This window comes from Nomascus leucogenys, chromosome 17, assembly GCF_006542625.1.
Source record: "Nomascus leucogenys isolate Asia chromosome 17, Asia_NLE_v1, whole genome shotgun sequence".
NCBI lineage: Eukaryota > Metazoa > Chordata > Mammalia > Primates > Hylobatidae > Nomascus > Nomascus leucogenys.
Window position 1 is genome coordinate 85,158,729 of NC_044397.1, and position 27,698 is coordinate 85,186,426.

Below are 27,698 nucleotides of genomic sequence, written 5' to 3' on the forward strand. Positions count from 1 at the left end.
TCAAATTGCGCTGTCCTAAATGTCAAACTCTTGGAGGAGGTGACCTGTCCCCCGGGCCCCAGGCCGCGCGCGTTGCCCATACTGCAGCGCGCGACACCCCACAAGCGCGCGTTCTCTCCCCGCCCGGTGGCAACAGAGCTTTCCGCGGGGCCGCGCCAGACTTTCCGAGACCGTCAATTGGTCGTAGTCCCTGCCACCCGGCAGCCAATCAAGAAGGGGAAAGGTGACATCACTGGTTCTCCTCCCCTCCCCCAACCAAAACTTCCCTACTCCGTCTACCGGCAGCAACAACCACGTGGGGGAGGGGTAAGAGAGTAGAACCGGTGAGGTCATTGCACCGCCCCGGCCGCTGCTGATTGGCTGCGGGGCTCACGGGTGGCGGTTGGCTGCTCCTTGCACCTCCCCCTCGTGCCGCTACCGCTGCCACTGAGAGGAGCCACCGGCGACGCCAGAGCCAGGAATACGGGTGAGTCGGGGCCCTGGGTCTAAGATACTCCTGGCGTCCAGTGAGACTCACGACGAACTGCCCTTTTCGACTTTTTCTCCTCGCCGGGTTTCTTTAGTGCTCCAGGCACTCTGTCACATGGGAGTTGTAGTCTGCCTTGTACTGTCGGCTATGGGCCGAAGACGTGAGAAGACTACGATTCCCAGCAGGAATTGCGACTAGCCGGTCAACAAACGTTCGGGCCACGCCTTCTGCCTCCGCTCATTGGACGACGTGTCTCTTAGCCCCTCCTCGTTTCATTTCATTGGCTACTGTCCCTCACAGAGGCTGGGTTCCGGCCTAGGCTGCATGGCGACTGGGTACTGTATTTGTCATTTGGAACTAAGACGGCCTGCAATTGGACACGGCTGGTGTCCTTCACTTGTTGTAGGGTAGGGCCCTAGGCAGATCCGGCAGTCGTAGGCTCAGGATGGTGTCGGTCCCGGAGGGAGGCCGGTCTTGGACTTTGGCTCCGCCCCCTAGCGCTGCCCGATGGGTCCAATTGGTCGTCGCGAGCGTCGCTCGTCGTCGAGAGGCGGAGCCGACCAGTCTGCGGATATCTATTGGTCTAGGCTGGCGCCGGTCAGCGGGGTTGTGATCGCTGATTGGCTGGCTGCTCCAGCTGTTGCAGGTCCATTCACCATTTTGTGTGTTGGAGTAAAAAAAAAAGGGAGAATCGAGAGGGAGAGCCGGAGGGGGGGCGGGGAGGGACCGGACCGGACCGAGCCGGGGCCACGGCCCCCCGCCCCGAAACCCTGCCGAGCCCAAGGTGAGGGGCGGGGCCAGGGCTGACACAGGAAAGGGGGGTCCGGGGGGCTGGGGGCCGAGAAGGGACAGGTGGCAGGGACGGGGAGGGGGTACAGGGGGAAAGGGGTGGGCGGAATGGTGGGAAGGGAGGAGGGAGTGGAGGAAGTGGTGGGGGTTTGACAGAAAAAGGGTAACTGGGGGAGGGGGTGGTGGGCAAAGAAGGGTAACAGGAATGGAGGGGTGACAGGACTTGATCAGGGTGACAGGGAGAGGGAGGGGACAGAGTTGGAGAGTGTGACAAGGAGAGGTGATGGGGAGAGAAGGTGACAGGTCCAGAGATGGCTGACAGGAGAGTGACTGGGAGGAATAGGTGACAGAGATAAATGGGGGTGACAAGGAGGGGGTGACAGGAGGGGGCCTAGGGCATTTTAACAGAGAGGTAGAAATAGAGGTAGTGACAGGATGGGAGAGAGAGTGTCAGAGAAGCTGGTGCCAGGAGGGCTAATGGGAACAGAGGGTATGAGACCCCAAAGAGCCAGGGTCTGGGCTGGCCTGGGCTCCGGGAGTTACTACTCAGATCTGAGGAAGGTGAGGGCCCCGGGGCTTGGGTGGGAGTTATTCAGACAGGGTGGACAGGAAGAGAGTAGGCCCTAGGGGAAAGAAAGCAGCTCTGGGGTGAAGAGAGGCTGGGCCAGGCAGCAAGGTCTAGGGGGGCCAGGCGGTATGATTGTAGGCCCTGGGTGGTGTATGCAAAGGTTTGTGTTTAGAAAAAACTGGAGCCAGATCTCAGTCCCCAACATATTGTAGTCTAGTGGGTCAGTGGGTATTAGGTGGTGATGGCTGCCCAACTTCTGGGCATTTGGGTGCCAACCCCGGGGCGCCCTCCAGGCTCTGCCTGTGAGGACCCCAGGATTGGCCCAAGAAAGGGCAGGCCTGGGACTCCAGGGTCCACAGGAGGAGCAGGCCCCTAGTGAGAGAGCATGAGGTCAAGGGTCCCCCAGTAGCCGGAAGACTGAGTAGGGGTTGCCTCTCACTGTGTTTGGCTTATGGTTCTGGGCCCCCCAACCCTCCTAGAGGCCTCTGTTTTGGCCTCTCAGGTTCTCTTAGTCACTTCAGAGTAAAGTTTTTTCCCCTTTTCTTTTCTCAGGGCAGCTTGAAAGGGGGCGGGCAGTAATGACTGTTCAGGAAGTGGGTGAGGTTGGCCTGTTGGGCTTGTCCTGCTTTCTTTGACCTTATCCCACCTATCCCCACTTGGAGTTGGAGGGCATATTTGGGGGCCTGTGGGGGGCTAGCCGACTCAGCCACCCTGCCAGAGCCAGCCCAGCCAGGGCGGAGATGCATGCAGGCAAGAAGAGGGGGGCTGGGCTTGCGGGTATCACGCTGGGTGCTGTGGGGGGAGGAGCAGGCTCCCATCCAGTGGGACAGAGAAACCCTGGGGTGTAGCTCTGTGTCCCACTGTGTGATGACGTGTGCGTGCTTCTGTGCGTGTGTGTGCGTGTGTGTGTGTTTGTGCGCGTGCGTGTGCTCATGCACGGCCCCGTGGCAGTGCTGGGTATGAGCTCTTGCCCCAGACATGCCCCTGCCTGCTCCCTGCCAGGATCTGGGGAGATGGCTGTACCTGGCAGCCCTGGGGTGCAGAGCAGAGTGGGCAGCCGTCCCTCGGGACTCTCAGCTGCCCACTTCTTCCCACAATGCCTGGCCATGCCAGGCTGCCCAGAGGGGCGGAGGGAGGGTGGGGGGGTGGAGAGAGGCTCATATCACAGCTCAGTCACCACCCTTTTTGTGACTTGGTGCTTGTGCATGTGTGTGTGTGTCTGAGTGCATGTACTCTCTGCATGGTGACAGTGCGAGTAAATGTGCCCTCTGGATCATGTGACAGGCAGCACACTGAAATGGTCAGGAGCACGGACTCTGGAGCCAGAGAGCCTGGGTTCAGACCCTAGCGCTGCTGTTTCCCACCTGGATGATCTTGGACAAGTTGCCTTATCTTTTTGTGGCTCGGTTTCCTCAGGTGTGAAATGAGGCCGATAGTAGCACCTGCTTTAGGGCTGTTGTGAGGATGAAACGGGTTAATAAAGGCAAGCTTAGCATGGAGTTCAGGACACAGGGAGTGCTCCATAGGTGTGAACCATTAGTGCTTTTGATGTCCCCTTGGGGCGTTCAAAGCATGTGCTCTGTGTCCTCTGCAGAGCCAGCAGGTGTCTGTGAATGTTCTCCAAGGAGCCAGCGTGTGTATACTCAGGGGACTCAGGTGCTCACCTGTGCCTGGTGCTGACTGGGGTATCACATGAGTTGAGGGCAGCCAGAGAGGAGGCCTTGGGGATGGTGGGATGGAGACAGTAGACTCAGCAAGTGGGAAATCTTAGGGTACACTGGCTCTGGGGGGGTTCCTGAGTTGCTCTGCGTAATCCCCGTGTGCTCTCCCACCCTGCAGGTGGACAAAAATGAAGCCAATGAAGAAGGCATGCACTGGCCTTTCAGGTCCTGGCAGTGGCAGCAAGTCCCCCCCAGCCACCAGGGCCAAGGCTCTGAGGCGGCGAGGGGCTGGGGAGGGTGACAAGCCAGAGGAGGAGGACGACGAGGCACAGCAGCCGCAACCGCAGCCGGGGCCCGAAGAGGCTGAGGAAGGAGAGGAGGAGGAGGCTGAGCGGGGCCCTGGGGCTGAAGGTCCTCCACTGGAGCTGCACCCTGGCGACCCGGCTCCAGGCCCAGCAGAGGACCCCAAAGGGGATGGGGAGGCAGGCCGCTGGGAGCCCTCACTCAGCCGCAAGACAGCCACGTTCAAGTCTCGAGCGCCCAAGAAGAAATATGTGGAGGAGCACGGAGCTGGCAGCAGTGGGGTGGCTGGGGCCCCTGAAGAGCGAGTGCGGACCCCTGAGGAGGCCAGTGGCCTGGGGGTGCCTCCACGGCCACCCACCTCCACTCGTTCCTCCTCCACTGACACAGCCAGCGAGCACTCGGCGGACCTGGAGGATGAGCCGGCTGAGGCTTGTGGTCCAGGCCCCTGGCCCCCTGGCAGCACCAGTGGCAGCTATGACCTGCGGCAGCTGCGGTCCCAGCGGGTGCTGGCTCGGCGTGGTGACGGCCTCTTCCTGCCGGCTGTGGTGCGCCAGGTGCGCCGAAGCCAAGACCTGGGCGTGCAGTTCCCTGGTGACCGAGCCCTGACTTTCTATGAGGGGGTGCCAGGCGCTGGTGTGGATGTAGTTTTGGATGCCACACCCCCACCAGGTGCCCTGGTGGTGGGCACAGCTGTGTGTACCTGTGTGGAGCCCGGCGTGGCTGCCTACCGGGAAGGCGTGGTGGTAGAGGTGGCCACCAAGCCAGCTGCCTACAAGGTCCGTCTCAGCCCTGGCCCCAGCTCCCAGCCAGGCCCACCAGGCAGCCTCCCGCAGCCCCCACAGCCACTGCACCGTGAGCCAGAGGAGGCCGTGTGGGTAGCCCGCTCCAGCCTACGCCTGCTGCGCCCCCCCTGGGAACCTGAGACCATGCTGAGGAAGCCCCCTACAGGCCCTGAGGAAGAGCAGGCGGAGCCTGGGGCCACCCTGCCACCCTGCCCCGCTGCCCTGGACCCCAAACAGCCTGAGGACGCTGAGGTCTCTAAGATCAGCTTTGGTGGCAACCTGGGTACTCACTGTGAGGAGGGCGAGGAGAAGCACCCCCCAGCCCTGGGTACCCCAGCCCTGCTCCCACTGCCCCCACCCCAGCTCCTGTCGCCGCCACCCAAGTCTCCAGCCTTTGTGGGCCCTGGCCGCCCGGGCGAGCAGCCCTCACCCTGCCAGGAGGGGAGCCAGGGCGGCAGCCGCAGCAGCAGCGTGGCCTCCCTGGAAAAGGGGACAGCACCGGCAGCCCGGGCCCGCACACCACTGACAGCCGCCCAACAGAAGTACAAGAAGGGCGATGTGGTCTGCACACCCAGCGGAATACGAAAGAAGTTCAACGGCAAGCAGTGGCGCCGGCTGTGCTCGCGAGATGGCTGCATGAAGGAGTCACAGCGGCGAGGCTACTGCTCACGCCACCTGTCCATGCGAACCAAAGAGATGGAGGGCCTGGCAGACAGTGGGCCTGGGGGGGCGGGCCGGCCCGCAGCCGTGGCAGCCCGTGAGGGCAGCACGGAGTTTGACTGGGGTGATGAGACGTCGAGGGACAGTGAGGCCAGCAGTGTGGCGGCTCGTGGAGACTCACGGCCACGCCTGGTGGCCCCTGCTGACTTGTCACGCTTTGAGTTCGACGAGTGTGAGGCGGCCGTGATGCTGGTGTCGCTGGGCAGCTCGCGATCAGGCACACCCTCCTTCTCACCTGTCTCCACTCAATCGCCCTTCTCGCCAGCCCCGTCACCCTCACCCTCGCCACTCTTCGGCTTCCGCCCTGCCAACTTCAGCCCCATCAATGCCTCGCCAGTCATCCAGCGCACTGCAGTTCGCAGTCGCCACCTGAGTGCCAGCACCCCTAAGGCAGGTGTGCTGACGCCACCAGACCTGGGCCCCCATCCACCGCCACCTGCCCCCCGAGAGCGCCACTCCTCTGGAATCCTACCCACCTTCCAGACCAACCTGACCTTCACCGTGCCCATCAGCCCTGGGCGACGGAAGACAGAGCTGTTGCCGCACCCAGGGGCCTTGGGGGCCCCTGGCGCAGGGGGTGGAGGAGCCGCCCCAGACTTTCCCAAGAGTGACAGCTTAGACTCTGGTGTGGACTCAGTGTCCCACACACCTACACCCTCCACGCCGGCTGGCTTCCGGGCTGTGTCCCCTGCTGTGCCCTTCTCTCGCTCCCGCCAGCCCTCACCATTGCTGCTGTTGCCCCCACCTGCCGGCCTGACCTCGGATCCAGGGCCCTCTGTGCGCAGGGTGCCTGCCGTGCAGCGGGACTCACCTGTTATTGTCCGCAATCCTGATGTGCCACTGCCCTCCAAATTCCCTGGGGAGGTGGGCACTGCTGGTGAGGTGCGGGCTGGGGGACCTGGGCGGGGCTGCCGTGAGACCCCAGTGCCCCCTGGGGTGGCCAGTGGGAAGCCTGGCCTGCCCCCACCTCTGCCAGCCCCCGTGCCCATCACCGTGCCTCCAGCTGCACCAACTGCCGTGGCCCAGCCGATGCCCACCTTTGGCCTGGCTTCTTCACCCTTTCAGCCTGTGGCCTTCCACCCCTCACCTGCTGCCCTGTTGCCCGTTTTGGTGCCCAGCAGCTATACCAGCCACCCTGCCCCCAAGAAGGAAGTCATCATGGGCCGGCCTGGAACAGGTAAGAGGTGGAAGTGGATGGGCTGCGCCAGGCTCACCTCGTAGAGGGCCTCTTGCAAGCCGAACTCTCGAGCGGTGAGCTCCTCACCTTGGGAGGGCTTCAAGGGGAGGCCGGCCTCCTCTCTGCACAGATGTTGCAGTTGGAATTCACATGTCAGGAAAGGGATTGGACTTTTAAGGCTCAAGGCACCGTTTCCAGAGGTCTCCTGTCAGTGAATGTGGTCTCAAGAGGTCTATCAGTCAGCAAACCTTTATTGGGTGCAGACTGAGTCAGGTCTCCATGGAGCTGATGGGATAAGAGAATGATAATTGTGGCAACAGCTTCCATGTCTTGGGGGACTGGGCGAGGGCATTGCCATGGTAAGCACTGCATGTAGGTGAGCTTGCCAAATTTTCACATCCACCTCATAGAGTGCTTACCACGTACCCCCTGTTCTAAAGATCCTTTTCAAATATTAGCTCATTTTATCTTCACAACCACCCTAATGGGAAAGTGCTATGATTATGCTTCTTTAGAGGAGACTAAGGCCAGGGTCATAATTTGCCCAGGGTTACATGGCTAGTAAATCCTGGAGCAGCCCCCAAACCCAGGCAGGCTGGCCCGTGACCACGTGGTCATAGTGCTGGATTACAGATGGGCAGATGGAGGCTCTAACAGGTCCTTCCCAGGAGGTGGCAGGACCAGGACTGGAGCCCTCATCTTTACCACTGTGTCCACTAAACATCACAGGCACGGCCATGGAAGGCAGCAGGGGTGTGCTGGGCACTCCTCCAGGTGTGAGTCTAGCCTGGCTGCCCTGAGGACAGGGCGTGTAAGCTAGGAGTTGAAGGATGAGTGGGAACCTGCAGCCGTGGGGCGGAAGAGCCTCCTGGGAGGAGGGCGATGGGACGGCCCTGAGGCCGGAAGGAGCACAGCCTAGGAGGGGAGAGGGAAGGCCAGGGTGGCTGGAGAGCTGAGGCTGGGGGTGGGAGAGTGGCATTTCTGAGATGGTGCTGGACAGCCACGGACCTAGGCCAGGCTGGGCCTTGTAGGAGCAACACAGAGAGGGTGACAGACCTGTCAGAAGCTCCTTCCTAGCATTTCTTTCTTATTTGTTTATTTATGTATGTATTTTTTTATTTTTATAGAGATGGGGTCTCGCTATATTGCCCAGGTTGGTCTCGAATTCCTGGGCTCAAGCAATCTTCCTGTCTTGGCCTCCCAAAATGCTGGGATTACAGGTGTGAGCCACTGCACCCGGCCTTATTTATTTTTATTTATTTATTAATCTACTGTTGATTCAGGGCCTGGCCCTGTGCCGGGCCTGGCCTTGTACTGGATGGTGCTGAGGACAAGCCCTACTTACACAGGGCTCACAGCCTCTGGAAAAGACAGACCCCTCCCTAGACAGTAACAGTCTGGGGTGGTCAGGGATGGGGTGGAGGAAGCCAGGAGGCTGTGGGAGCCCAGAGAAGATGCCTGTCCAGCCTGAGAAGTCATGGCTCTGCTTCTTGGAAGAAGGGCCAGATACCTATGAACTGAAACCTGAAGGGTGTGCAGATGTGAGCTCAGCAGTGTAGGCAGGAAGGATCTTCAGGCAGAGGAAAGAGTTTGTGCAAAGGCCTTAAGGCAAAAGCAGATATTTGTAAGATGTTGAATCTGCAAAGTCAAAGGCTCTAGATGGCGGGTGAGTGTTGGGGATGTGTGGCTGGATTGGTGAGCAAGGGTCAGATGAGAGAGGACTCTTAAGTAAGATCATTATGAACTGTATCCTGAGGGTACTAGGGAGCCATGGAAGGTTTTGAGCAGATTCAACCACTGCTGCACCATAGAGGGTGTGTTTGAGTCTCTGAGGCCAGAAGCAGGGAGACCAGGGAGGAAGGAGGCTGGGTGTGGATGTGGGTAGGAGCCGCTGTGGCTTGGGCTGGGGCAGGAGCCCTTTCAGGAAGGAGCACTGGCCTGGCCCTGCCCTTTTGGGGCTCCAGCCCAGGCCAGTCCCTAGGGACAGGGCACAGGGACACGGGCTATGCCTGCCCTTCATGCTGATATACAGAACTGAGGCTGTGAGCTGTGTGTTTCACCCTGACGCCAACATTTTTTACATTTGTTGTTACAGGTGATACAAGCAAAATTTCACAGCAGGGATTTCTGTCCTTAGGCAATGAAGAAACTAAATCAGAGGGTCTCTAACCACTCCCCTACCCTTCACCCCTCCATATGCCCACAACCCCCAACATGGCCCCTACAGCATTGTCTCATGTGGCCACTCCTGCTGTGTCGGGAGGAATGGCTCTGGTGCAGGGGATGCTGAGGCTTACCAGAGTAGGCCCAGCAGGGCTCTTGCTACCATTTTCCAGATGAGGAAAAGTGAGGCCTGACAAATGGAGAGTCTTGATTGAGGCCAGCCAGCCAGTGAGGGGCAGGATGAGAGCCTTAAGTCATCTCCCAACCTCTGGACTGTGGGACTCTCACTACCAAAAGTGGCAGTAATAATAACTCACCGAGCAGCATTGGTGATGCACGTGCCTGGCACACTTCAATGAGTCCTGCTGAGCCTTTACTCCCTGAATCCTCACAATGCCCCAGGCTGGTACCGTGATTATTAGTTCCATTGGACAGAGGAGGAAACCATAGCCTGAGAGGCTAAGTGACTTGCCCAGGGTCCCCCAGCTAGGAAGAGAGAGAGCCAGGATTCTGAGACAGAGTCTGGCTCTGTCGCCCAGGCTGCAGTGCAGTAGCAAAATCCTGGCTCATTGCAACCTCCGCCTCCTGGGTTCAAGTGATTCTCCCGCCTCAGCCTCCCGAGTAGCTGGGATTACAGGAGTGCGCCACCATGCCCGGCTAATTTTTGTATTTTTAGTAGAGCTGAGGTTTCACCATGTTGGCCAGGCTGGTCTTCAACTCCTGACCTCAGGTGATCCTCTTACCTTGGCCTCCCAAAGTGCTGGGATTATAGGCATGAGTCACCGCACCCAGCTGTCGAGAGCCGAGATTTGAACTCAGACTGTCTGGCTCCAGATCCCAGGCCCTTAAGCACTTTCAATAATAACAATGATAACAATAATACCTACTCTACTGAGCGAAGACTGTGTGCCTAACCCCGGGCTTGGGGCCGTTTCATCAGCTCCGCCTGATGCTGTGAAGCAGATTGCCAGGCCTGTTGTGCAGGGGTAGACTGAGGATCAGAGAAGGGAGGCCCCTTGCTGGGGGCCACCTGGTTGTCATAACTTGTCCAGTGCCTATCCTGGCAGTTCTGAGGAGCGCCTCCCTAACAACACCCATGCTGAGGTATCCAGGCTGCCTTCAGGTTCCTGAACAGCCGGCCCTTTCATTCTTCTCCCAGAGGCCTCCCTAAGCCCTTGGGAGGTAGGCAGCTTGGAGCCTTCTCCCCACGGGGCCCAGATAGGGCAGATCGTGTTCAGTGGTATAGTGAGGTTGCAGGCTTGGTCCCTTCTGCTGGCCCGTGCCAGGGCCTGACCCTCCATCAGAGGGCAGCAGGTGTGAGGGGGCGGCCCAGGGCAGCCTGCCTGCTCCTGCCCCCAGCCAGGCATTTGCTTCCGCTGGGGGACTTGCTGGGGCAGGCGGCTGGCATTCTCCACATTCTGCGCATGGCATGGCCAGCCAGCTGCCGTTGCCACCTCCCTCTGAATCTTCCCGCCTGCTCCCCAGGAGAGGATCCCGCCCCAGGGCCTGCAGCCCCAGTCCGGGAGGCCAGATGTCTCAGCCCCATTCCTGGTATGGCCTCCCTCCCAGCTCCCAGCTTCCTGCCTGGCTTCCCCTTGTTGATAGGCGTTGCTCCTTCTCCTGGGCCTCTGTCTGGCGGTCTGGCTCTGTCTGTTTGTCTTATCCTTGGCTTCCTATATCTCTCTCTGGTCTCTTATTTCTAAGTCTATACGTGTGTCTCTCTTTGGACTTCTGTCTGTCTGACTCTTCTTTGAGTCTGGGGGCTCCCTATGTCTTCCTGGGTTTGTCCCTCTCTGGACTTCAGTCCTTGTCTGAGCTTTCAGCCCACCCTCTTTCTGTTGTGGCTGCAATTCTTGGCATCCTGTGTCTCTGGGCCAGCCTTGGCCTCTCTTTGGCCCTCCTACTCCCACTCTTTAGATGGACTTGCTGCCCTCATGCCAGCCTTCCAGCCCCACCCTGTGCATATCAGGTGTTCTGTTCTTTTAAGACAGTGGACAGTTGCCAAGCACCAGGTCTCCTACTTCCTTCTTGGGGAGTGTTGGGAGGTTGTCCAGGCCAGGGAGCCCCCCATGCTCTTTGACAAATTAACTGCCTACTACTGTCCCTGAAATCTGCTGAGATGTGCTGACATCCATCCTGCAGACCCATCCACCATCCAAGCACCTGTTCCCAAGACAGGCAGGAAAGCGGGGGCTGTGTGGACCAAGCTAGGAGATCCGGCTGTAGGGGGCGGCAGGAAAGAAGCTTCTGTGCCCACCCACCTGCCAGAGGGCATGACCCAGGTCATCCTATCTCCCCCGTTACCCCTTGCCTTTCATTTGATGCCAGCTTCATTGAAACGAGTCCCAGATATAGTGCATCCCAATGTGTAGGGCCTCAGAGACCAGGCAGTACCTACCAACTATGCTTGGGCAGGTGGGGAAAAAGAGGGGCCAAAGGGGTTAACCCTGGGTCTCCTGACTCCCCAGATCCAGGTAGTGCCTACCATAATTTCCATTTTGTCTCAAACAGTGAACCCTATCTCCACCAGCAGGAGCCAGCTCCCTCCTCATCCCTCTGCCAGGCCCAGGGCTGAGCAGTCCTGGGGCAAGTGGGTGAGGAAGGCAGATGTGGATGCAGGCACCGGCAAGGATGAGCCCAGGGAGGTACTGAGTCTGGGGAAGCCAGGGGGCAGGGACAACTCAGTGGTTCATGGGGGCTGATAAGGGAGGATCAGGTAGGTTTCTCATTGGAGGTGACATTTGAGCTGAAGTATGAGGAATGAGTAGGTTTCAGAGTAGTCAAAGAAAGGAAAAGGCAATTCCACCTGAAACAGCTGCATGAGCAAAGACCAGGAGGAGTGAACGTGCATGAACTCCGAGTGGCTAGTTGAGGCTGGAGCTGACACCAGAGTCCAGGCTTAGCAGAAGGGTGCCGTGGACGACAGGCCCAGCCTGAATGCCAGGCTGAGAAGCTGGGGCTCTACGCGGGCCAGTAAAGAACCAAGAAGGCATTTAGAGCAGGGGAGGGAAAATGTTGGATCTAGGTGTCAGAGACCCCTGGCGACCGCCCTGGAAAGGCAGGAGTTGGGAAGAAGATGGCTTGGGGAAAAGGAGGAGAGGAGGAAGAGCTTGTGAAGTTGCTGGAGTCTTGGTGACTTTGTAGAAGAGACCCCAGCTCCCCCAGCTTAGCAGCCCCCAGCACCAGGAGCTGCGAGGCCTCAGGCTGCCTCCTGGCGGCAGGCGGCGGCAGGACAGCAGGCGCGCGCATGCGCGGTAGAGGGGGTTGGGGGGGTACGTCCCGGAGCCCCCGGCGCCCGGGTATTAATGGCTCCATTAGTGGCCGGGAGGGAGGCGCATTAGCGGCGGCGACGGCGTCTGGCTCCCATTACCACCGGCGGCAGCGGCTGCACCGCAGGCGGCTGGACCCTAGCCCGCCGCGCCGCCTCCTCCACCCCCACCCTATCCCCTGTTCCCGCTCCCCACGAGGGCCCGGGCAGGGAACTCCCGTCCCCCTATTTCGGCGGAAAAGCTGATTGTGAAGCCAGATAGATTTGGGTTCAAATCCCGGCTGTGCCACCTCGCGGCTGCAAGATGCTATCCCCCCTATGAGCCTGTTTCTTGCGAAGTAGTCAGGGAAACCGGGTGCTTCGGGGGCTGTGTAGAAGCGGACTGGCACCCAGCGAGGGCCGCGCCCAGCCCCCGCTGGCACCCAGGGGTGTGGGTTCCCGCGCGCCCCTGGGTGCAGGCCTCCTGTGTCGGGCCTCCGTCCTTCCCATTGGCTGCCGTCTCGCCCGTTGACCGCTGATTGGCCGAGACCTGCTTCTCCGCCCCTGAGCGATTAACCCCTACGCGGCCGCGTCCTCGAGCTGGGTGGGGGACCCTCCCTCCCACCGCAGACAGCTCGGGTGCCAGCTGGCCGGCGCCCCGCCGCGGCCCGCGTGGGTGTCAGGCCGGCCGGCCACCCGCCCGCCCTCCCTGCACAAAGCAGCTTTGTGGGGCCTGCCGGGGGTTGGCTGGGGGCCAGCCGGCGAGTGGAAAATCTCGTGAGCGCGGGGAGGGGAGGGAACGCAGGGCGGCGCCCCCTCCTCTGCTCGGGCCTTGGCGCCTCCCTCAGCCCGCGCCGACCAACCCTCCCAGCCCCAGCGCCTGTACACCCCTTTCCCGCCCCCGCACCTTCCCTTCCCCAAACCCGCGTCTCTCAATCCCCCCACTCCCGCATGCCACCCATCTCCCAATCCCTGGGGACCATCCCCCACACACTCTCCCCAGTCTCTCTTTTCCTCCTGGTCCCCCTGCCCACCCCAGCCCCACTCACACTGACTCACCCTAGCGCTATTTTTAGCCCCCCATCCTTGCCGAGCCGCGCCAGCCCAATCCTGGGCTCGTTCCCCAGGCAACCCTGGCCGTCGCCGACGCCGCCCGGGGTGGGTGGGTGGGTGTGTATGTGGAAAGCGGGTGAGGGGAGCTGGGGACACCGGGGTGGTGAGCTGAGGCGGGGACCCGGGCCTGGAGAGCAGGGTGGGGAGCCGCAGGCGGCCGGCAGGGGTGCGGTGCCTAGCGGGCTCAATAAATGGGCCCCGTGAGTTTAGAGTGCGCGTCTGCCTGTCCCTCAGTCTGTCAGCATCCCTGGCTGCTGGCCCCGGGCCTCTGGGCAGGCCTCAGCCTGTACCGCCCGCCCGGGTGGCTGTTGATGTCTTCGTCTGGGTTCCCTGTCCCCAGGCCTGGGTGTGGTGGCACCGTGGGGGCTGTTTAGGGGCAGTCCTTCTGTGGAGTTGGTTAGGGGTTGGTGCAGGGGGGTGGCTGCCATCACAGTCGTGCTCAGTACCTTTTTCCAACTAGGGAGACCCCAGTTAGGGTTGGGGATGGCAAAAGAGAGGGAGCTGTCTAGGGATAGGACCTGCTCCCTCCCCTCTGCTCCTAATCCACCCCCACCCAGGGTTCCTCCACCCTGAACAATAGAAGCTAAGTATAGGGCTGGCCCAGCGCCCAGGGCAGGGGGGCCCTTCCCGCCCGGATTCCCGCCCCTCCCTGCCAGGCTAGGCCCCCACTTGGTTGTACCCTGCCCCGAAAGGGGCCTCTTCCCATCTCTCCTCCGTGGGCACTGTGTCTTCTACCAGATGTGCACCCCTCCCAGATGTGTGGGGCCCTCTTTCCCTCCTGTGCCATGCCTGGCTCTTTTTCTCAACCAACAGAAGTGGGGGATCTGCGGGGCAGAGCTCCTCTGAGCTCTGTCCTTGGACTGTATTGCAGTAGAGAAGGGGTTAACTTGCCAGTAGGTGACTCACTCACCGGTGGGGAGAGGAGGGGGCAGTGGTGGGGGCAGTGGTGGGGAGATAGCGGGCCACATTGATTTCAGCCTCAATTCGTGCCTCACATTGCAGTCCCTGGGGCAGTGAGGTAATGGAGGGTCTGAGTCTGGGGCTGCATAGGAAGGAGGGGGCAGTCACCTAATAGTCCCTCTGGTTGCCCCTCCAGGCTCACAGCCAAGTGTCTGGCCCTGCAGTCTCTGGAGGTCAGAGGGCTACAGACCTTCCCTTCCCTTTTGGGCTCAGGTTACCCAGTTTTTGCTCCCTCTCCATTCCTTCAGCTCTGTCAGTGGATGAGGCAGGTTGGGGAAAGGGCTCGTCTGCTCCTGTCGACCATCCAACCTGTGTAAGAGCCCAGTCTTGGTCCATCTGAGCCTGTGCAACCTTTACGTGCCCAAGTGTGTGACCCCAGTCCTGTGCCTTTACTGGGTATGGCCCCAGGGCCCCTCTTGGGTGATCCAGGGCCTCTGGGTCTCTGCCAGATGGGCTCCACATCCTTGCCTGTGTCTTCGTGTGAGCCCCCTCACCTTTCTGTGGTCCACGTGGCTCTGTATCATTGTCTAACTATATTCCCCAGGCTCTGTTTGGAGTTCCCTCCCTGGGTCCACCCTGAGGTTAAGCCTTGAGTAATGGAAACAGCACTTGAGTTGGAGCTCTGGGCTGGTACATCTTGACTGCATGATCATGCCACAATTTATTCAATCTCTGAGGCTCATTTTCTCACCTGAACAATGGGTGTAATAAAGCATACCTCCCTAGGTGGCTGTGAGGATTCAATGAACCAGATAATACATACAAGCTCCCAGCACACAGCAGCCCCAGTAAGTGTTAGTTTCCTTTCTTCCTGGCCCTTTTATTCTGGGGGGGTGGGGGTTAGTGGGTGGCTGGCAGAGTAATGTGGTGGGGCCATCCATGGTGTGCTCTGTGGTTCACTGCCTTATGCTGCTAGATAGATGGTCCAGAGTGGCCAATGAGTGTCAGGGTGGGTGGCTGAATGATGGCAGTGGCCACTGAGCTCTGTATACCTGATGGGCCTGCGTACTGAAGCAGGTAGCGCCCATTAGGGTAGGATTATATAGAGGGTGGGGTCGGTATGATGGTGTCTGTGAGAGCTGAGAGTGCACTGGGGATAGGAGGCGCTTTGTGAGTGCTAGGAAGGCTGTGTGTGTGACGGAGGAGTGTGTGGTTGTGTGGGAGGGGTGTGGAGTGTGTGTAGTGGACAAGCAGGGCTATGCTGAGTTCCTCCTGTTTGACATGTTGTCTGTTTGCATGACTCATGTGGGCTGGTGGGGGTGTGATGAGGATGCGGGTTGGCGAGGCATGTGTGACAGGGCATGGATGAGATGGGTGATGTGAACAGGACGGGTGAATGCACGATGGTGGGTGGGGAGCGATGGACCGTGAGCATGTGAGGTTGTACTTCTGTGTGAGCAGGTATGTGAGGTGTGACAGTGTGGGTGTAAGACAGAGGGCATATGTGCCCGTGGGGTGTGTAGGAGATAATGGGTGTGGCACGAAAGTGTGTCTGTGTATGTCTATGAGGAGTGTGAGTGTGAGTAGGTGAGGGCTCAGGATGCCTCGCCCAGCCCTACGCGCAGTTTGTCTGCCCAGCGGGGCCAGGCGCGCCCAGGCGGGTGTGCGGGAGGCGGGCCGAGCCGCGCGTGAGCGTGTTCCTCGCGTGGACTGGACACACAACAGCACCACGCACAACCCCGGGACCTCCGCAGCGCGGCGCCCCGAACCGCCCCCCTGGCTCGGTGCCTTTACTGCAGTGCGCCCTCCCTGCCACCCTCCTACCGCGGCCCCGCCCCCGGCCGGCTCGGGGCCAACAGGAGCCCGCCCCGCCCTGCCCTTATTTGCATATGACTGACGTTCCCCCGGGGCGGCCAATGGGGGCGGGCGCGGCGGGGCCTGACCCGCGCGCGGCGGCGGCAGCCAATGGGCTCACGCGCGGGGGGCCGGGCTTGCGCGGAAGGCCGCGGGGGAAGCGGGGAAGGGGCGGGGGGAGGCGCGGCGGGGGGAGGGGAGCGCGTAGTAGTGGCGGGGCGGGGAGGCGGCGGTGGTTCGGCGCGGGGCTCGCTCGGAGCGCACGGACGCACGCACGCTGGTCCGTCTGCCCGCCCGGGGCCGGAGGTCGACCCGGCGCTGAGCCTCGGGCCCGGGGCCCGGAAAGGCGGGGCGGCGGCGCCGGCAGCCGGGGCGCGCGGGGCCAGAGCCGTTACCCGCCGGAGCTGCGAGGGAGGGAGGGAGCGAGCGAGCGAGCCAGCGAGCGGGGAAGGGAGGGGGCCGCCCCCGCGCACGCGCGCCGCGCCCCGCCCCGCCTGCCCCGCCTGCCCCGCCCGCCGGACTCCGCGAGGGAGGAGGGAGAGGGAGGGGGCGGCGCCGATGGCCCCCGTGCCGCGCGCCCCGTGACGGCCCCCGCGCGCGCCGGGGGGCGGGGCGGGACCGGTGCGCGCTGACCTCCCCCGCCCCCCGGGCGGCGGGAGGCAGGCGGCGCTGTGCGCAGGCGCGCCCGGCGGAGACCCCCGCGTGGGGCGGCCGGAGGGGGGCGGCGGGGGGGGGCATGCGGCGACGGCCTCCCGCTCCCCCCGGGCCCAAGCGGCGACGGCCGAGGAGCGGGCTGCGGGCGGAGCGGCGTCGGCCGCTGAGGAGGTGCGAGCCCCTGCCGGGTCCCCCCTGCGCCGGACCATGTATTCCGCCCACAGGCCCCTGATGCCCGCGTCCAGCGCGGCCTCCCGTGGCCTCGGCATGTTCGGTCAGTAGCGCCTGGGCCCTGGGACTGCAGGGGTCAAGGTGTCGGGGTGCTAAGTGCGGAGTAACGGTGATGGGGGTATAGTAGGGGAGAGAATAGTAGAGGCAGAGTAAAGGGATGACGGGGAAAGTTACGGAGCTCGGCCGGGCCGAGTGGTTAGTGATGGCAGGTGGGAGTGTAGCGGAGTGGGGCGTATCTGGGGACAGCTGTGATGTTAAAGTGATGGGATGGCACAGGTCGGCTGTAATAGAAAGGTGAGGGGTGCAGAGTAATTGGCTCTGGAGCATGGGGTAGAATAGGAACAGCACGAGACCTGCTGGTCCTAGGGGAGGAGGCTTGGATTGGGTAGTGGGGCTCAGGACAGGGCTCAGGAAGCGAGTGAGGCACTGTTCGCTGAGATCAGAGTGACGGGCTGCAGTGTGTGTGGTGTAGTTTGCAGAGAGCTCGACACCTAAGAACCTGGAGGGTTGTGCACTGGGGAGGGGTTCAGGAGGGAGCAGGACCAAAGGACTGCCCTCCATTGTCTGCTGGGTCCCTTTTCCCCACCCCCCAGAAAGGAGGAGGCCCTGATGGGAAAGATCTTTGCAAAGAGAGACACAGATCTAAGTCCCTGGAGGCTTTTATATGGGGTTGGAGGGCCCAGCGGGTTTTCAGGGGTAAGGGACAGGGTCATCGTAGTCTTGAGTGCTCTTCAGTGCTGTCTTCGTGATTCCAGTCCCTTGTTTCCTGAGGTCTACTTTTTCCTTTGTCAGCCCCTCACAGAATCAGGTCTCGAGGCCAGTGCCTTTCACAGAGCTACCCCCTGTCCAGGCTTCTGAAGGCATGGGGAGGTCACCTCAGGTCAGGTTGATCTGGATCAAGGGAAGGCCTGGAATGATGGAGAGCAGGGCTAGGGCGGTTCCCTCCTCCCTTCTTCATCTTCCCCGAGCAGGGGCCTCTCTCCTCTGCTGGTTCCACTTCCCCCAGGGAGCCAGGCAGTGCGAGGGGAAGCCCACTCGTATCCTAGGCCCGCCCCAAAAGTCCAGCCAGGGGTAGGTCCCAGCCTAGGGCTTGCTCTTCCACCACCCACCTCTTGGGGCTGAAGGTTGGACCCCTGGGACCAGCCTCTTGGTGAGGAAGCATCTTCCTGTGCATATCCTCAAGGAAACACCTGGCACTTGTGCCCTCTCTGGGTAGAGACTTGTTACAATTCTGTCTTCTGGCCCATTGTCCGTGGTTTTTCTTCCAAGGAGTTTACCACACCCTCCCCTGTTTTGGGCAAGGGGGCTGGACCCTGGACTACAGATAAGCCGAGGGGCTGATGGCGAGGGAGGCTGGGAGGCCGATTTGTGGATGGTGCATTGTCTTTGTGGGTGCAAAGGAGAGAGCTGCTGGAGCCACCTGTGCCCAGCCAGGAAGGGCAGGTCTGGCACTCTGTTTGTGGTGGGGGAGGAAGGCAAGGAGCAGGACCTCTCCCACACCACAGTTGTAAGAGACCCCACAGCCTGTGGGTAGTGAACGGAGAGTTGGAGGGGAGGGGACGTGGGGCCGTAAGCCTCAGGAAAGGGAAAGAGAGCATGAGGCCAAGGTGAGAGGCTGTGTTGGGTGGCGACTGGGCTGCTGGGAATGTGGCATGACGGAGGTGGGGGGTCCCAGCCCGTAGAGGTCTGGGGCCTTGGGAGTGTGGGATGGCAGCCAAGCATGACCTGGTTTGTGACAGGAGCAAATCGTTCCTCTGGCCTGGTCCCTGGTGGCAGGGCTGGTGTAGATTGGTGGGGGGAGGAGTGGGGCGTGAGTACTATTTCCCTTCCCCGCTTCTGTTTTCTTTTTTATAAATCTAGAAACCTTTCTGGGAGGAGTTTTTCCTGAGTGACGTTGCATGGACGAGTCCAAGAGGCTCTGGTGTTGGGGGTGGGGGGTAGACAAAAGGGGTGGGGCTAGCTCATCTAGGGTGGGGAAGAGCTTGAGTTGGGGTTGGGGCCAGGCCCTCCTGCTGCACATTCACCTGGCTCCTTTCCACAGTGTGGACGAATGTGGAACCTCGCTCTGTGGCTGTGTTCCCCTGGCACTCCTTAGTCCCCTTCCTGGCACCCAGCCAGCCTGACCCCTCCGTGCAGCCGAGCGAGGCCCAGCAACCTGCCAGCCACCCAGTGGCCTCCAACCAGAGCAAAGGTGAGGGCTAGGGGGGACTGGGGGCAGGCAAGGGTGTGGGGTCCAGGTGGCCTAGGAGCCCTCTGATCTACCTCTGTGTCCCTAGAACCTGCTGAGTCGGCAGCTGTTGCTCATGAACGGCCACCAGGTGGAACAGGGAGTGCTGACCCTGGGCGGCCCCCTGGAGCCACATGCCCTGAGAGCCCAGGACCTGGACCCCCACACCCTTTGGGGGTGGTGGAACCTGGTAAGGGTCCGCCTCCCACCACGGAGGAGGAGGCCCCCGGCCCCCCAGGAGAGCCCCGGCTGGACAGTGAGACAGAGAGTGACCATGATGATGCGTGAGTTACCTGAGGCCTGGGACTTGAGGGTGGGATGGCCAGAGACATGGCCCTCACTGTCCCTGCTGCCCTGCCGCAGCTTCCTCTCCATCATGTCTCCTGAGATCCAGTTGCCTCTACCGCCCGGAAAACGTCGGACCCAGTCCCTCAGTGCCCTACCCAAGGAACGGGACTCATCTTCTGAGAAGGATGGGCGCAGCCCCAACAAGGTACTTTATCCCTGCCTGTCCCGTGCTCACCCTGTGGCCACCCACACCTGTCTCCCTGGTCCTAACTGTCCCGCTCTGGGCTGTGTTTAATGCAGCGGGAGAAGGACCACATCCGGCGGCCCATGAATGCCTTCATGATCTTCAGCAAGCGGCACCGGGCCCTGGTCCACCAGCGTCATCCCAACCAGGACAACCGGACCGTCAGCAAGATCCTGGGCGAGTGGTGGTACGCCCTGGGGCCCAAGGAGAAGCAGAAGTACCACGACCTGGCCTTCCAGGTAATGCAGCTGCCTCTTGGCTCCTCCCAGCTTCTTCTGGTGGGGTGGGTGAGTGAAGGGTTGCCCTGCCCTCTCCTGCCAGGTGAAGGAGGCCCACTTCAAGGCCCACCCAGATTGGAAGTGGTGCAACAAGGACCGAAAGAAGTCCAGCTCAGAGGCCAAGCCCACGAGCCTGGGGCTGGCAGGAGGGCACAAGGAGACGCGGGAGCGGAGCATGTCGGAGACGGGCACTGCTGCTGCCCCTGGGGGTTAGTCAGCCCCTTGGCTCTCCCACCCTGCCACCTTCCTCCCCGAGAGCCACCAGCTACCCCCTTGCTTGCTCCTCCCCTGCCCCAGCAGCTCCTCTCTGCTGTATCGCTTTTATTTGGCTACCCTTATCCGTAAAGGAACCGGCAGTTGATTCATGTGAAGGAGCCAGGGAGATCCAGACAGATACTAAGATTCCCAAACAGCAATCTCATTATCAGCTGCTGTTTAATGAGTGTTTACTATGTGCCGGGCACTACAGGGAGTATAAGCTCTAGTCTACAAAACCCCATTCTATTTCTAGAAGAAAAAACTGAGGTTCAGAGAGGCAAAATCACTTGCTTAAAGTCATAAACAAGCAAGTGACAGAGCCAGAATGTAAACCCCAGTTTGGCTGGCCCCCAACACCATAGTTGGAGCCACTGCAGCTCACAAACACCCCTGATGGGCTGCTTCCACTGACTGAGGGTGTCTGGTGTGCCTGGCGGTGTTCTGGGGCACATTTTTGGAGTGAGCCTATGGGTATGGCAGTTCTGTGAGGACAGATGGATAGTTCCTATGGATATGCACTTCTATGAGAGTGGGGACACTAGTTACTTCCTCTTTGAGATGAGGGAACCGAGGTTCAGGCCAGCAGTTGGCTAGCCAGCACCACGTGAACCTCTCTCCAGGCCTCCTTACTTTCAGGAGCGCTGTCCCCCAGGGAATGGGCCTGCTGCAACCCCAGAGGGCAGGAATCAGCAGGAAGGAGATGCTGGACTGGTGGTGGGTGGTGTTTTTTTTTTTTTTTTTTTTTTTCACCAAGTGGCCCAGAAATTCCAGCCTGCTTCTGCCTAGTACCTAGAAATATCTATGGGTTGTTGGGCCAGTCTAGGTGCTGGTGACATGCTTACTGACTGTCATAGCTCCCTCCTCCACTTTACAGTGTCCTCTGAGCTCCTGTCCGTTGCAGCCCAGACACTCCTGAGCTCAGACACCAAGGCTCCGGGGAGCAGCTCCTGTGGAGCAGAACGGCTACACACAGTTGGGGGACCTGGCTCAGCCCGGCCCCGAGCTTTCTCCCACAGTGGGGTACACAGCCTGGACGGCGGAGAAGTAGACAGTCAGGCGCTACAGGAACTGACGCAGGTCTGGGGTGCAGGCCCCCTGGGGGGTGGGCAGGGAGCCTGTCCAAGGCAGCAGCCCCGCTGAACCCTCCCTGCCACCTATCCTGCAGATGGTGTCTGGCCCTGCATCGTACTCTGGCCCAAAGCCTTCTACCCAGTATGGAGCTCCAGGACCCTTTGCAGCCCCTGGTGAGGGAGGTGCCTTGGCGGCCACCGGGCGGCCCCCGCTGCTGCCCACCCGAGCTTCTCGTTCTCAGCGTGCGGCCAGTGAGGACATGACAAGTGATGAGGAGCGCATGGTCATCTGTGAGGAGGAAGGGGATGATGATGTCATTGGTGAGCATTGCAGGGCCCAGAATCTTGCCCAGGACCCAGCAAGCCAAGGCTCAGAGGGTGGGCAGAACTTGGATCCAGGCCCCTAGGCCCCTTTGGTTTCTTTTCCACTTGGTTTATGGTTGCATGTGGCCAGTTCAGGCCCTGCTGAGTAAACCCAGCCCTGCCCTCAGGAAGCCCCCAGCCCTGCAGGAAATCTGGAGGACAAGGGCGTGACCAGATCTTCAGGTGCAGTATTAGGGGCTCTTTCCTGCAGGCTCATAGGCTCCCGCACTGGGCACTGGGCATGTGGGCACAGCCCTGGGCTGAGGAGTAGCCTTCCTGGACAGCACTCTCTGCCGGTTTGGAGCAGAGCTGAGATCCAGGCTCCAGACTGTTCCTCCTGGGTCCCCTTGCATCTAGCCCCTTCCCCATACTGTTCCTTCCACTCCCTCAGCTGACGATGGCTTCGGCACCACCGACATTGATCTCAAGTGCAAGGAGCGGGTGACCGACAGCGAGAGTGGGGACAGCTCTGGGGAGGACCCAGAGGGCAACAAGGTGAGGGCTTGGGTCACGGTGCTGTCCCATCACACTCCCTCCTAAGCCACGGGAATGTCTGTTTCTCCCGGGTGCTTGAGAGGGGGAGATTAAGGTCCAGAGAGGGCAAGCTGCTTGCCCCGTGGGGAGTTGGGTCACAGCCAGGATGAATTGAGGCCTTCAGCTGGCAGGGATGCAGCCCTAGGCTGGCCTGGCTGACAGGCTGGATGGGCATGGCTAGGGGGCTGCTATTGAGGTGTCGGAGTGTCCTGAGCTGGGGTGTCTCCCTTCCTTTCATGCAGGGCTTTGGTCGGAAGGTGTTTTCACCTGTGATCCGTTCCTCCTTTACCCACTGCCGCCCCCCACTGGACCCTGAGCCCCCAGGGCCCCCGGATCCTCCTGTAGCCTTTGGCAAAGGCTATGGTTCCGCCCCATCCTCCTCTGCGTCCTCGCCTGCTTCCTCCTCAGCCTCGGCAGCCACCTCCTTCTCACTGGGCTCAGGAACTTTCAAGGCCCAGGAGTCTGGTCAGGGCAGCACAGCGGGCCCCCTACGGCCCCCACCCCCTGGGGCTGGGGGTCCAGCGACACCTTCCAAGGCGACCCGGTTCCTCCCAACGGATCCTGCCACCTTCCGGCGCAAGAGACCTGAAAGTGTGGGTGGCCTGGAGCCACCAGGCCCCTCGGTCATCGCGGCCCCTCCCAGCGGAGGAGGAAACATTCTGCAGACACTGGTGCTGCCTCCAAACAAGGAGGAGCAAGAGGGCGGCGGAGCCAGAGTGCCCTCCACCCCCGCCCCATCACTGGCCTACGGGGCCCCAGCAGCTCCCCTGTCCCGTCCTGCTGCCACCATGGTCACCAACGTGGTGCGGCCTGTCAGCAGCACACCTGTGCCCATCGCCTCTAAGCCCTTCCCTGCCTCTGGCCGGGCTGAGGCGTCTCCAAATGACACAGCAGGTGCCAGGACTGAAATGGGCACTGGGTCTCGGGTGCCTGGGGGCTCCCCGCTGGGTGTCAGCTTAGTGTATTCGGACAAGAAGTCGGCAGCAGCCACCTCACCAGCCCCACACTTGGTGGCTGGACCCCTGCTGGGCACTGTGGGGAAGGCGCCTGCCACTGTCACTAACCTACTGGTGGGCACCCCGGGGTATGGGGCCCCTGCACCCCCTGCTGTCCAGTTCATCGCCCAGGGGGCCCCTGGCGGTGGGACCACTGCGGGCTCAGGAGCAGGTGCTGGGAGTGGCCCCAATGGGCCAGTACCCCTGGGCATCCTGCAACCAGGTGCCCTGGGCAAGGCTGGGGGAATCACCCAGGTACAGTACATCCTGCCCACGCTGCCCCAGCAGCTTCAGGTGGCACCTGCCCCAGCACCAGCCCCTGGGACCAAGGCAGCGGCTCCCAGCGGCCCTGCACCCACCACCAGCATCCGTTTCACCCTCCCACCGGGCACTTCCACCAACGGCAAAGTCCTGGCTGCCACTGCACCCACTCCTGGCATCCCCATCCTGCAGTCTGTACCCTCCGCCCCACCCCCCAAAGGTGAGACCTGGGCCGGGCAGCACTAGGAGAGGGGCCATAGTCCTGTTTGGCTCCCTTGTAACCTTTTCCTTTCTTGCCTCTTAACTTCCAGCCCAGTCAGTTTCTCCCGTGCAGGCCCCGCCCCCGGGTGGCTCAGCCCAGCTGCTACCTGGGAAGGTCTTAGTGCCCCTGGCCGCCCCTAGCATGTCAGTGCGGGGTGGAGGGGCCGGCCAGCCGCTGCCACTGGTGAGCCCGCCCTTCTCAGTGCCTGTGCAGAATGGTGCCCAGCCCCCCAGCAAGGTGAGGGCCTGCCTTTCTCTCCACCTGCTGGGTGTTGGCCCCTGTACCCCATCATTTCTTTGTCTTTCTTTCAGTCTTTTCTGCTTTTCTGTGTCTCTGGTTCTCTGTCTTGCCATCTTCCGTGATGTCTCTGTGCATCCTGACTCTCTCAAGTCCTCAGTGTCTGTACCCTACTTCTTCTGTGTGTCCCCACCTCTCACTGTCATCTTGCCCATCCTGTTCTCACCCCAAGTTCTGTGTTCCTTGCTCTTGCTTAGAGTCCCACTTGAGGTCTTGGTCTTCCCCTGCCCCAGTCTGGGGCCACAGCTCACCCTGCCCTATGGGTGCCCTTCCCCACAGATCATCCAGCTGACCCCGGTGCCTGTGAGCACACCCAGCAGCCTGGTGCCGCCCCTGAGCCCAGCCACACTCCCTGGACCCACCTCGCAGCCTCAGAAGGTCCTGCTGCCCTCCTCCACCAGGTAATTGCAGCTGAGCCCACACTCAGAGGCCAGGGAAGGGGTGGGGCGGGGCCGGCTTACCTCACTCCTCCCCATTTCCTCTCCCTGCGGCAGAATCACCTATGTGCAGTCAGCGGGCGGGCACGCGCTGCCCCTGGGTACCAGCCCTGCGTCCAGCCAGGCTGGAACAGTCACCTCGTACGGGCCCACGAGCTCTGTAGCTCTAGGCTTCACCTCGCTGGGGCCCAGCGGCCCCGCCTTCGTGCAGCCCCTGCTCTCAGGTGAGGGGCGGCCTGGCAGGCAGTGCTGGGGACCCAGGGTGGGGCTGAGGCAGTCCAGGCCCTAACTTGGTCTCCTGCTTCTCCTTCTCTGTCTCTCAGCAGGCCAAGCCCCACTGCTAGCTCCTGGTCAGGTGGGCGTGTCGCCTGTGCCCAGTCCCCAGCTGCCGCCTGCCTGTGCAGCCCCTGGAGGTCCTGTCATAACGGCGTTTTACTCTGGCAGCCCTGCACCCACCTCCTCAGCACCCCTGGCCCAGCCATCCCAGGCCCCCCCAAGCCTGGTCTACACTGTGGCCACCAGCACAACCCCACCTGCAGCCACCATTCTGCCCAAGGGCCCGTCAGCCCCTGCCACGGCCACCCCAGCCCCGACTAGCCCTTTCCCCAGTGCCACAGGTAGGTGTCAGATCAACCCAGAGCAGAGTGAGTTGGGGGACCCAGGGGATGGGCTCCAGTCAGGCCTGGCTCAGCAAACACTTTTCTCCCCACTAGCAGGTTCCATGACCTACAGCTTAGTGGCCCCCAAGGCCCAGCGGCCCAGCCCGAAAGCCCCCCAGAAAGTGAAGGCAGCCATCGCCAGCATTCCCGTGGGGTCCTTTGAGGCAGGTGCCTCTGGGCGGCCTGGCCCTGCACCCCGGCAGCCTCTGGAGCCTGGCCCAGTCCGAGAGCCAACTGCCCCAGAGTCTGAGCTTGAGGGGCAGCCCACACCACCAGCCCCTCCACCCCTGCCAGAGACCTGGACTCCCACGGCCCGGAGCAGCCCCCCACTGCCCCCACCTGCTGAGGAGCGGACCAGCGCCAAGGGTCCTGAGACCATGGTGAGCGCCTGCAGGCTGTGGGGCTCCCACTGCCACTCGGTTGTGCCCCTCCGTTGACGTCTCTGCTTTTCTGTCCTACTCTTCCCTCCATGCCTGTGTGTGTCTCAGGTTAAAGGGTCCCGTCTGTCCCTTCTGCCTGCCTGTGTTGTCTCCCCTCCCATCTGAGGCCCCTGTCTTGGCCTTCCTGAGGCTGTGTGACGGCCTTCTCAAGGGGTCTGCTGGGCGGGCTCAGATCCAACTCTTTGTTTCTGGCCTTTGCCCCAGAGTCTGAGCTCAGTGTTCTCCATCTCCCTGCCCATCTCCACCCCAGGCCAGCAAATTCCCCAGCTCATCTTCAGACTGGCGCGTCCCTGGGCAGGGCCTGGAGAATCGTGGGGAGCCTCCCACTCCTCCCAGCCCAGCCCCAGCTCCAGCCGTAGCCCCTGGTGGCAGCAGCGAGAGCAGCAGTGGGCGGGCAGCCGGGGACACCCCCGAGCGCAAGGAGGCGGCTGGTACTGGCAAGAAGGTGAAGGTGCGGCCCCCGCCCCTGAAGAAGACCTTTGACTCTGTGGACAAGTGAGCATGGGCTGGGGCCTTGGTGGAGCGTGTAGGGTGGCGGGAGTGGGAGCAGCTGCAGGCTGAGGCGGGGGAGGTGACCCTGCCGGCCCTCCAGCAGGGTCCTGTCAGAAGTGGACTTCGAAGAGCGCTTTGCTGAGCTGCCTGAGTTTCGGCCTGAGGAGGTGCTGCCCTCCCCCACCCTGCAGTCTCTGGCCACCTCACCCCGGGCCATCCTGGGCTCTTACCGCAAGAAGAGGAAGAACTCCACGGGTAGGCGAGCATCGGGCACCCAGGGTCCTTAGGTGGAGGGCAGACTGGGGCCACCTGCACTGAGTCTGCTTCTGTTTGGCCAGACCTGGATTCAGCACCCGAGGACCCCACCTCGCCCAAGCGCAAGATGAGAAGACGCTCCAGCTGCAGCTCGGAGCCCAACACCCCCAAGAGTGCCAAGTGCGAGGGGGACATCTTCACCTTTGACCGTACAGGTGCCGTGGTGGGCAGAACCGTGGGGGCCTGGGGGCTTGCAAGAGGAGTGGGTCTCTGGAAGGTGGTTAGAGAGTGGGAGAGGTAGGGTGGGTCCATCCAGGCTGGGAGGAAGCACAGCCCGTCAGGGGTGGGTTCTGGAGTCTGGTAGGCCCCTAATTTGCCCTGTGACTGTGGGCGGGACCCCTCTCTGACTCCCCTGTGAAATAGAATGCAGTGAGGGCTCGGGTGGGCACTCAGACGGTGGCAGGAAGGCCCTGCCGCTGCTGCAGCCTTGCCATGCTGCCTGTGCCCTGCACAGGTACAGAAGCCGAGGATGTGCTCGGGGAGCTAGAGTATGAGAAGGTGCCGTACTCCTCCCTGCGGCGCACCCTGGACCAGCGCCGGGCCCTGGTCATGCAGCTCTTCCAGGACCACGGCTTCTTCCCGTCAGGTGAGCCTGTCTCTGAGTCTTGGGGTCACTCGGGTGGGACTTACCTGCACATCTCATCCTGTGCTCCCCACCGTTTTTCTGTCTCCAGCCCAGGCCACAGCCGCCTTCCAGGCCCGCTATGCAGACATCTTCCCCTCCAAGGTTTGTCTGCAGTTGAAGATCCGTGAGGTGCGCCAGAAGATCATGCAGGCTGCCACTCCCACAGAGCAGCCCCCTGGAGCTGAGGCTCCTCTCCCTGTACCGCCCCCCACTGGCACCGCTGCTGCCCCTGCCCCCACTCCCAGCCCCGCGGGGGGGCCTGACCCCACCTCACCCAGCTCGGACTCTGGCACGGCCCAGTCTGCCCCGCCACTGCCTCCACCCCCAGAGTCGGGGCCTGGACAGCCTGGCTGGGAGGGGGCTCCCCAGCCCTCCCCCCCACCCCCAGGTCCCTCCACAGCTGCCACAGGCAGGTGAGGGACCCTTGAGAAGATCCCAGGACTTATGGTACCCCCTCAGGACATGGACAGTATGTGGGGGCAGGAAGGTTATCTCCTCCCGGGTAAAGCCATTTCGTCCTCTCCAGTTTGGGGCGGAATGAGGCCTGCTCCTCTTGTAAATACCCCCTTCCCTCGAAGCTCCCTCCCGGTGCCGGGGGGCAGCTGAGGGGCTGCAGGGGCAGTCTCCCTCCTCCAAGCCCCTGTACATAACCTGGAGCGTGTGACCTTCAGAGCTTTTCACTTTATGCAAAATGGCTCCTGTGAGGGCTGCAAGCTGGAGGGTGGTGCGGGCCTTGGGCCACAGGGAGGCGCCTGTGGAATAGGGGGAGTTCATGTACCCCTTTTTTCCCCAGAGGGGCTGGACTCAGGTTAGTTTGGGGGTGGGGGCTCCTGCACTTTGCCACAGGCATGGGGAGGGTTTTCTCCTCACCCCCTCTGCCCTCCCAACTTGGGTTGTACTTTCTAAGAAGGTGATTCCCCCTGCCCTTGCCCCCTTCCCCAGAACAAAACATGTTGATCATGTGCAATATTTCTTACTGTGCCGAGAAGCCGCAATGAGCGAGATTAAAGCTGTTTAACACA

The 27,698-nt window shown here is 61.6% G+C and overlaps 1 protein-coding gene across 8 annotated transcripts; it reads left to right on the forward strand.

Annotated features, from left to right (window-relative positions):
• Positions 1-414: 414 nt before the first annotated feature.
• Positions 415-27,698, forward strand: CIC (capicua transcriptional repressor). 8 transcript variants are annotated; one of them, XM_030797056.1, is made up of 21 exons: positions 415-466; positions 3,666-6,469; positions 18,673-18,822; positions 18,908-19,142; positions 19,222-19,351; positions 19,447-19,629; positions 19,712-19,877; positions 20,801-21,003; positions 21,092-21,317; positions 21,751-21,854; positions 22,136-23,369; positions 23,461-23,648; positions 23,988-24,109; positions 24,203-24,369; positions 24,469-24,762; positions 24,859-25,184; positions 25,495-25,739; positions 25,837-25,991; positions 26,075-26,206; positions 26,506-26,637; positions 26,726-27,698. In XM_030797056.1, the coding sequence occupies exons 2-21, from the start codon at positions 3,676-3,678 to the stop codon at positions 27,091-27,093; spliced, it is 7,554 nt and encodes a 2,517-aa protein (XP_030652916.1). In that variant the 5' UTR covers positions 415-466; positions 3,666-3,675; the 3' UTR covers positions 27,094-27,698. The 8 variants fall into 8 exon arrangements, with proteins under 8 accessions (XP_030652916.1, XP_030652915.1, XP_030652921.1 ...); XM_030797055.1 differs by lacking the exon at positions 415-466 and adding an exon at positions 1,153-1,253; XM_030797061.1 differs by lacking the exon at positions 415-466 and adding an exon at positions 1,153-1,253 and having other exon boundaries at positions 26,075-26,200.

Coding starts and splice junctions, on each gene's coding strand:
- CIC (XM_030797056.1), top strand. CDS start 3,676: ATGAAGCCAATGAAGAAGGCATGCACTGGCCTTTCAGGTCCTGGCAGT. Junction 19,878..20,800: donor CACTGCTGCTGCCCCTGGGG/GTTAGTCAGCCC, acceptor TCCACTTTACAG/TGTCCTCTGAGCTCCTGTCC. Junction 21,318..21,750: donor AGGGGATGATGATGTCATTG/GTGAGCATTGCA, acceptor CCACTCCCTCAG/CTGACGATGGCTTCGGCACC.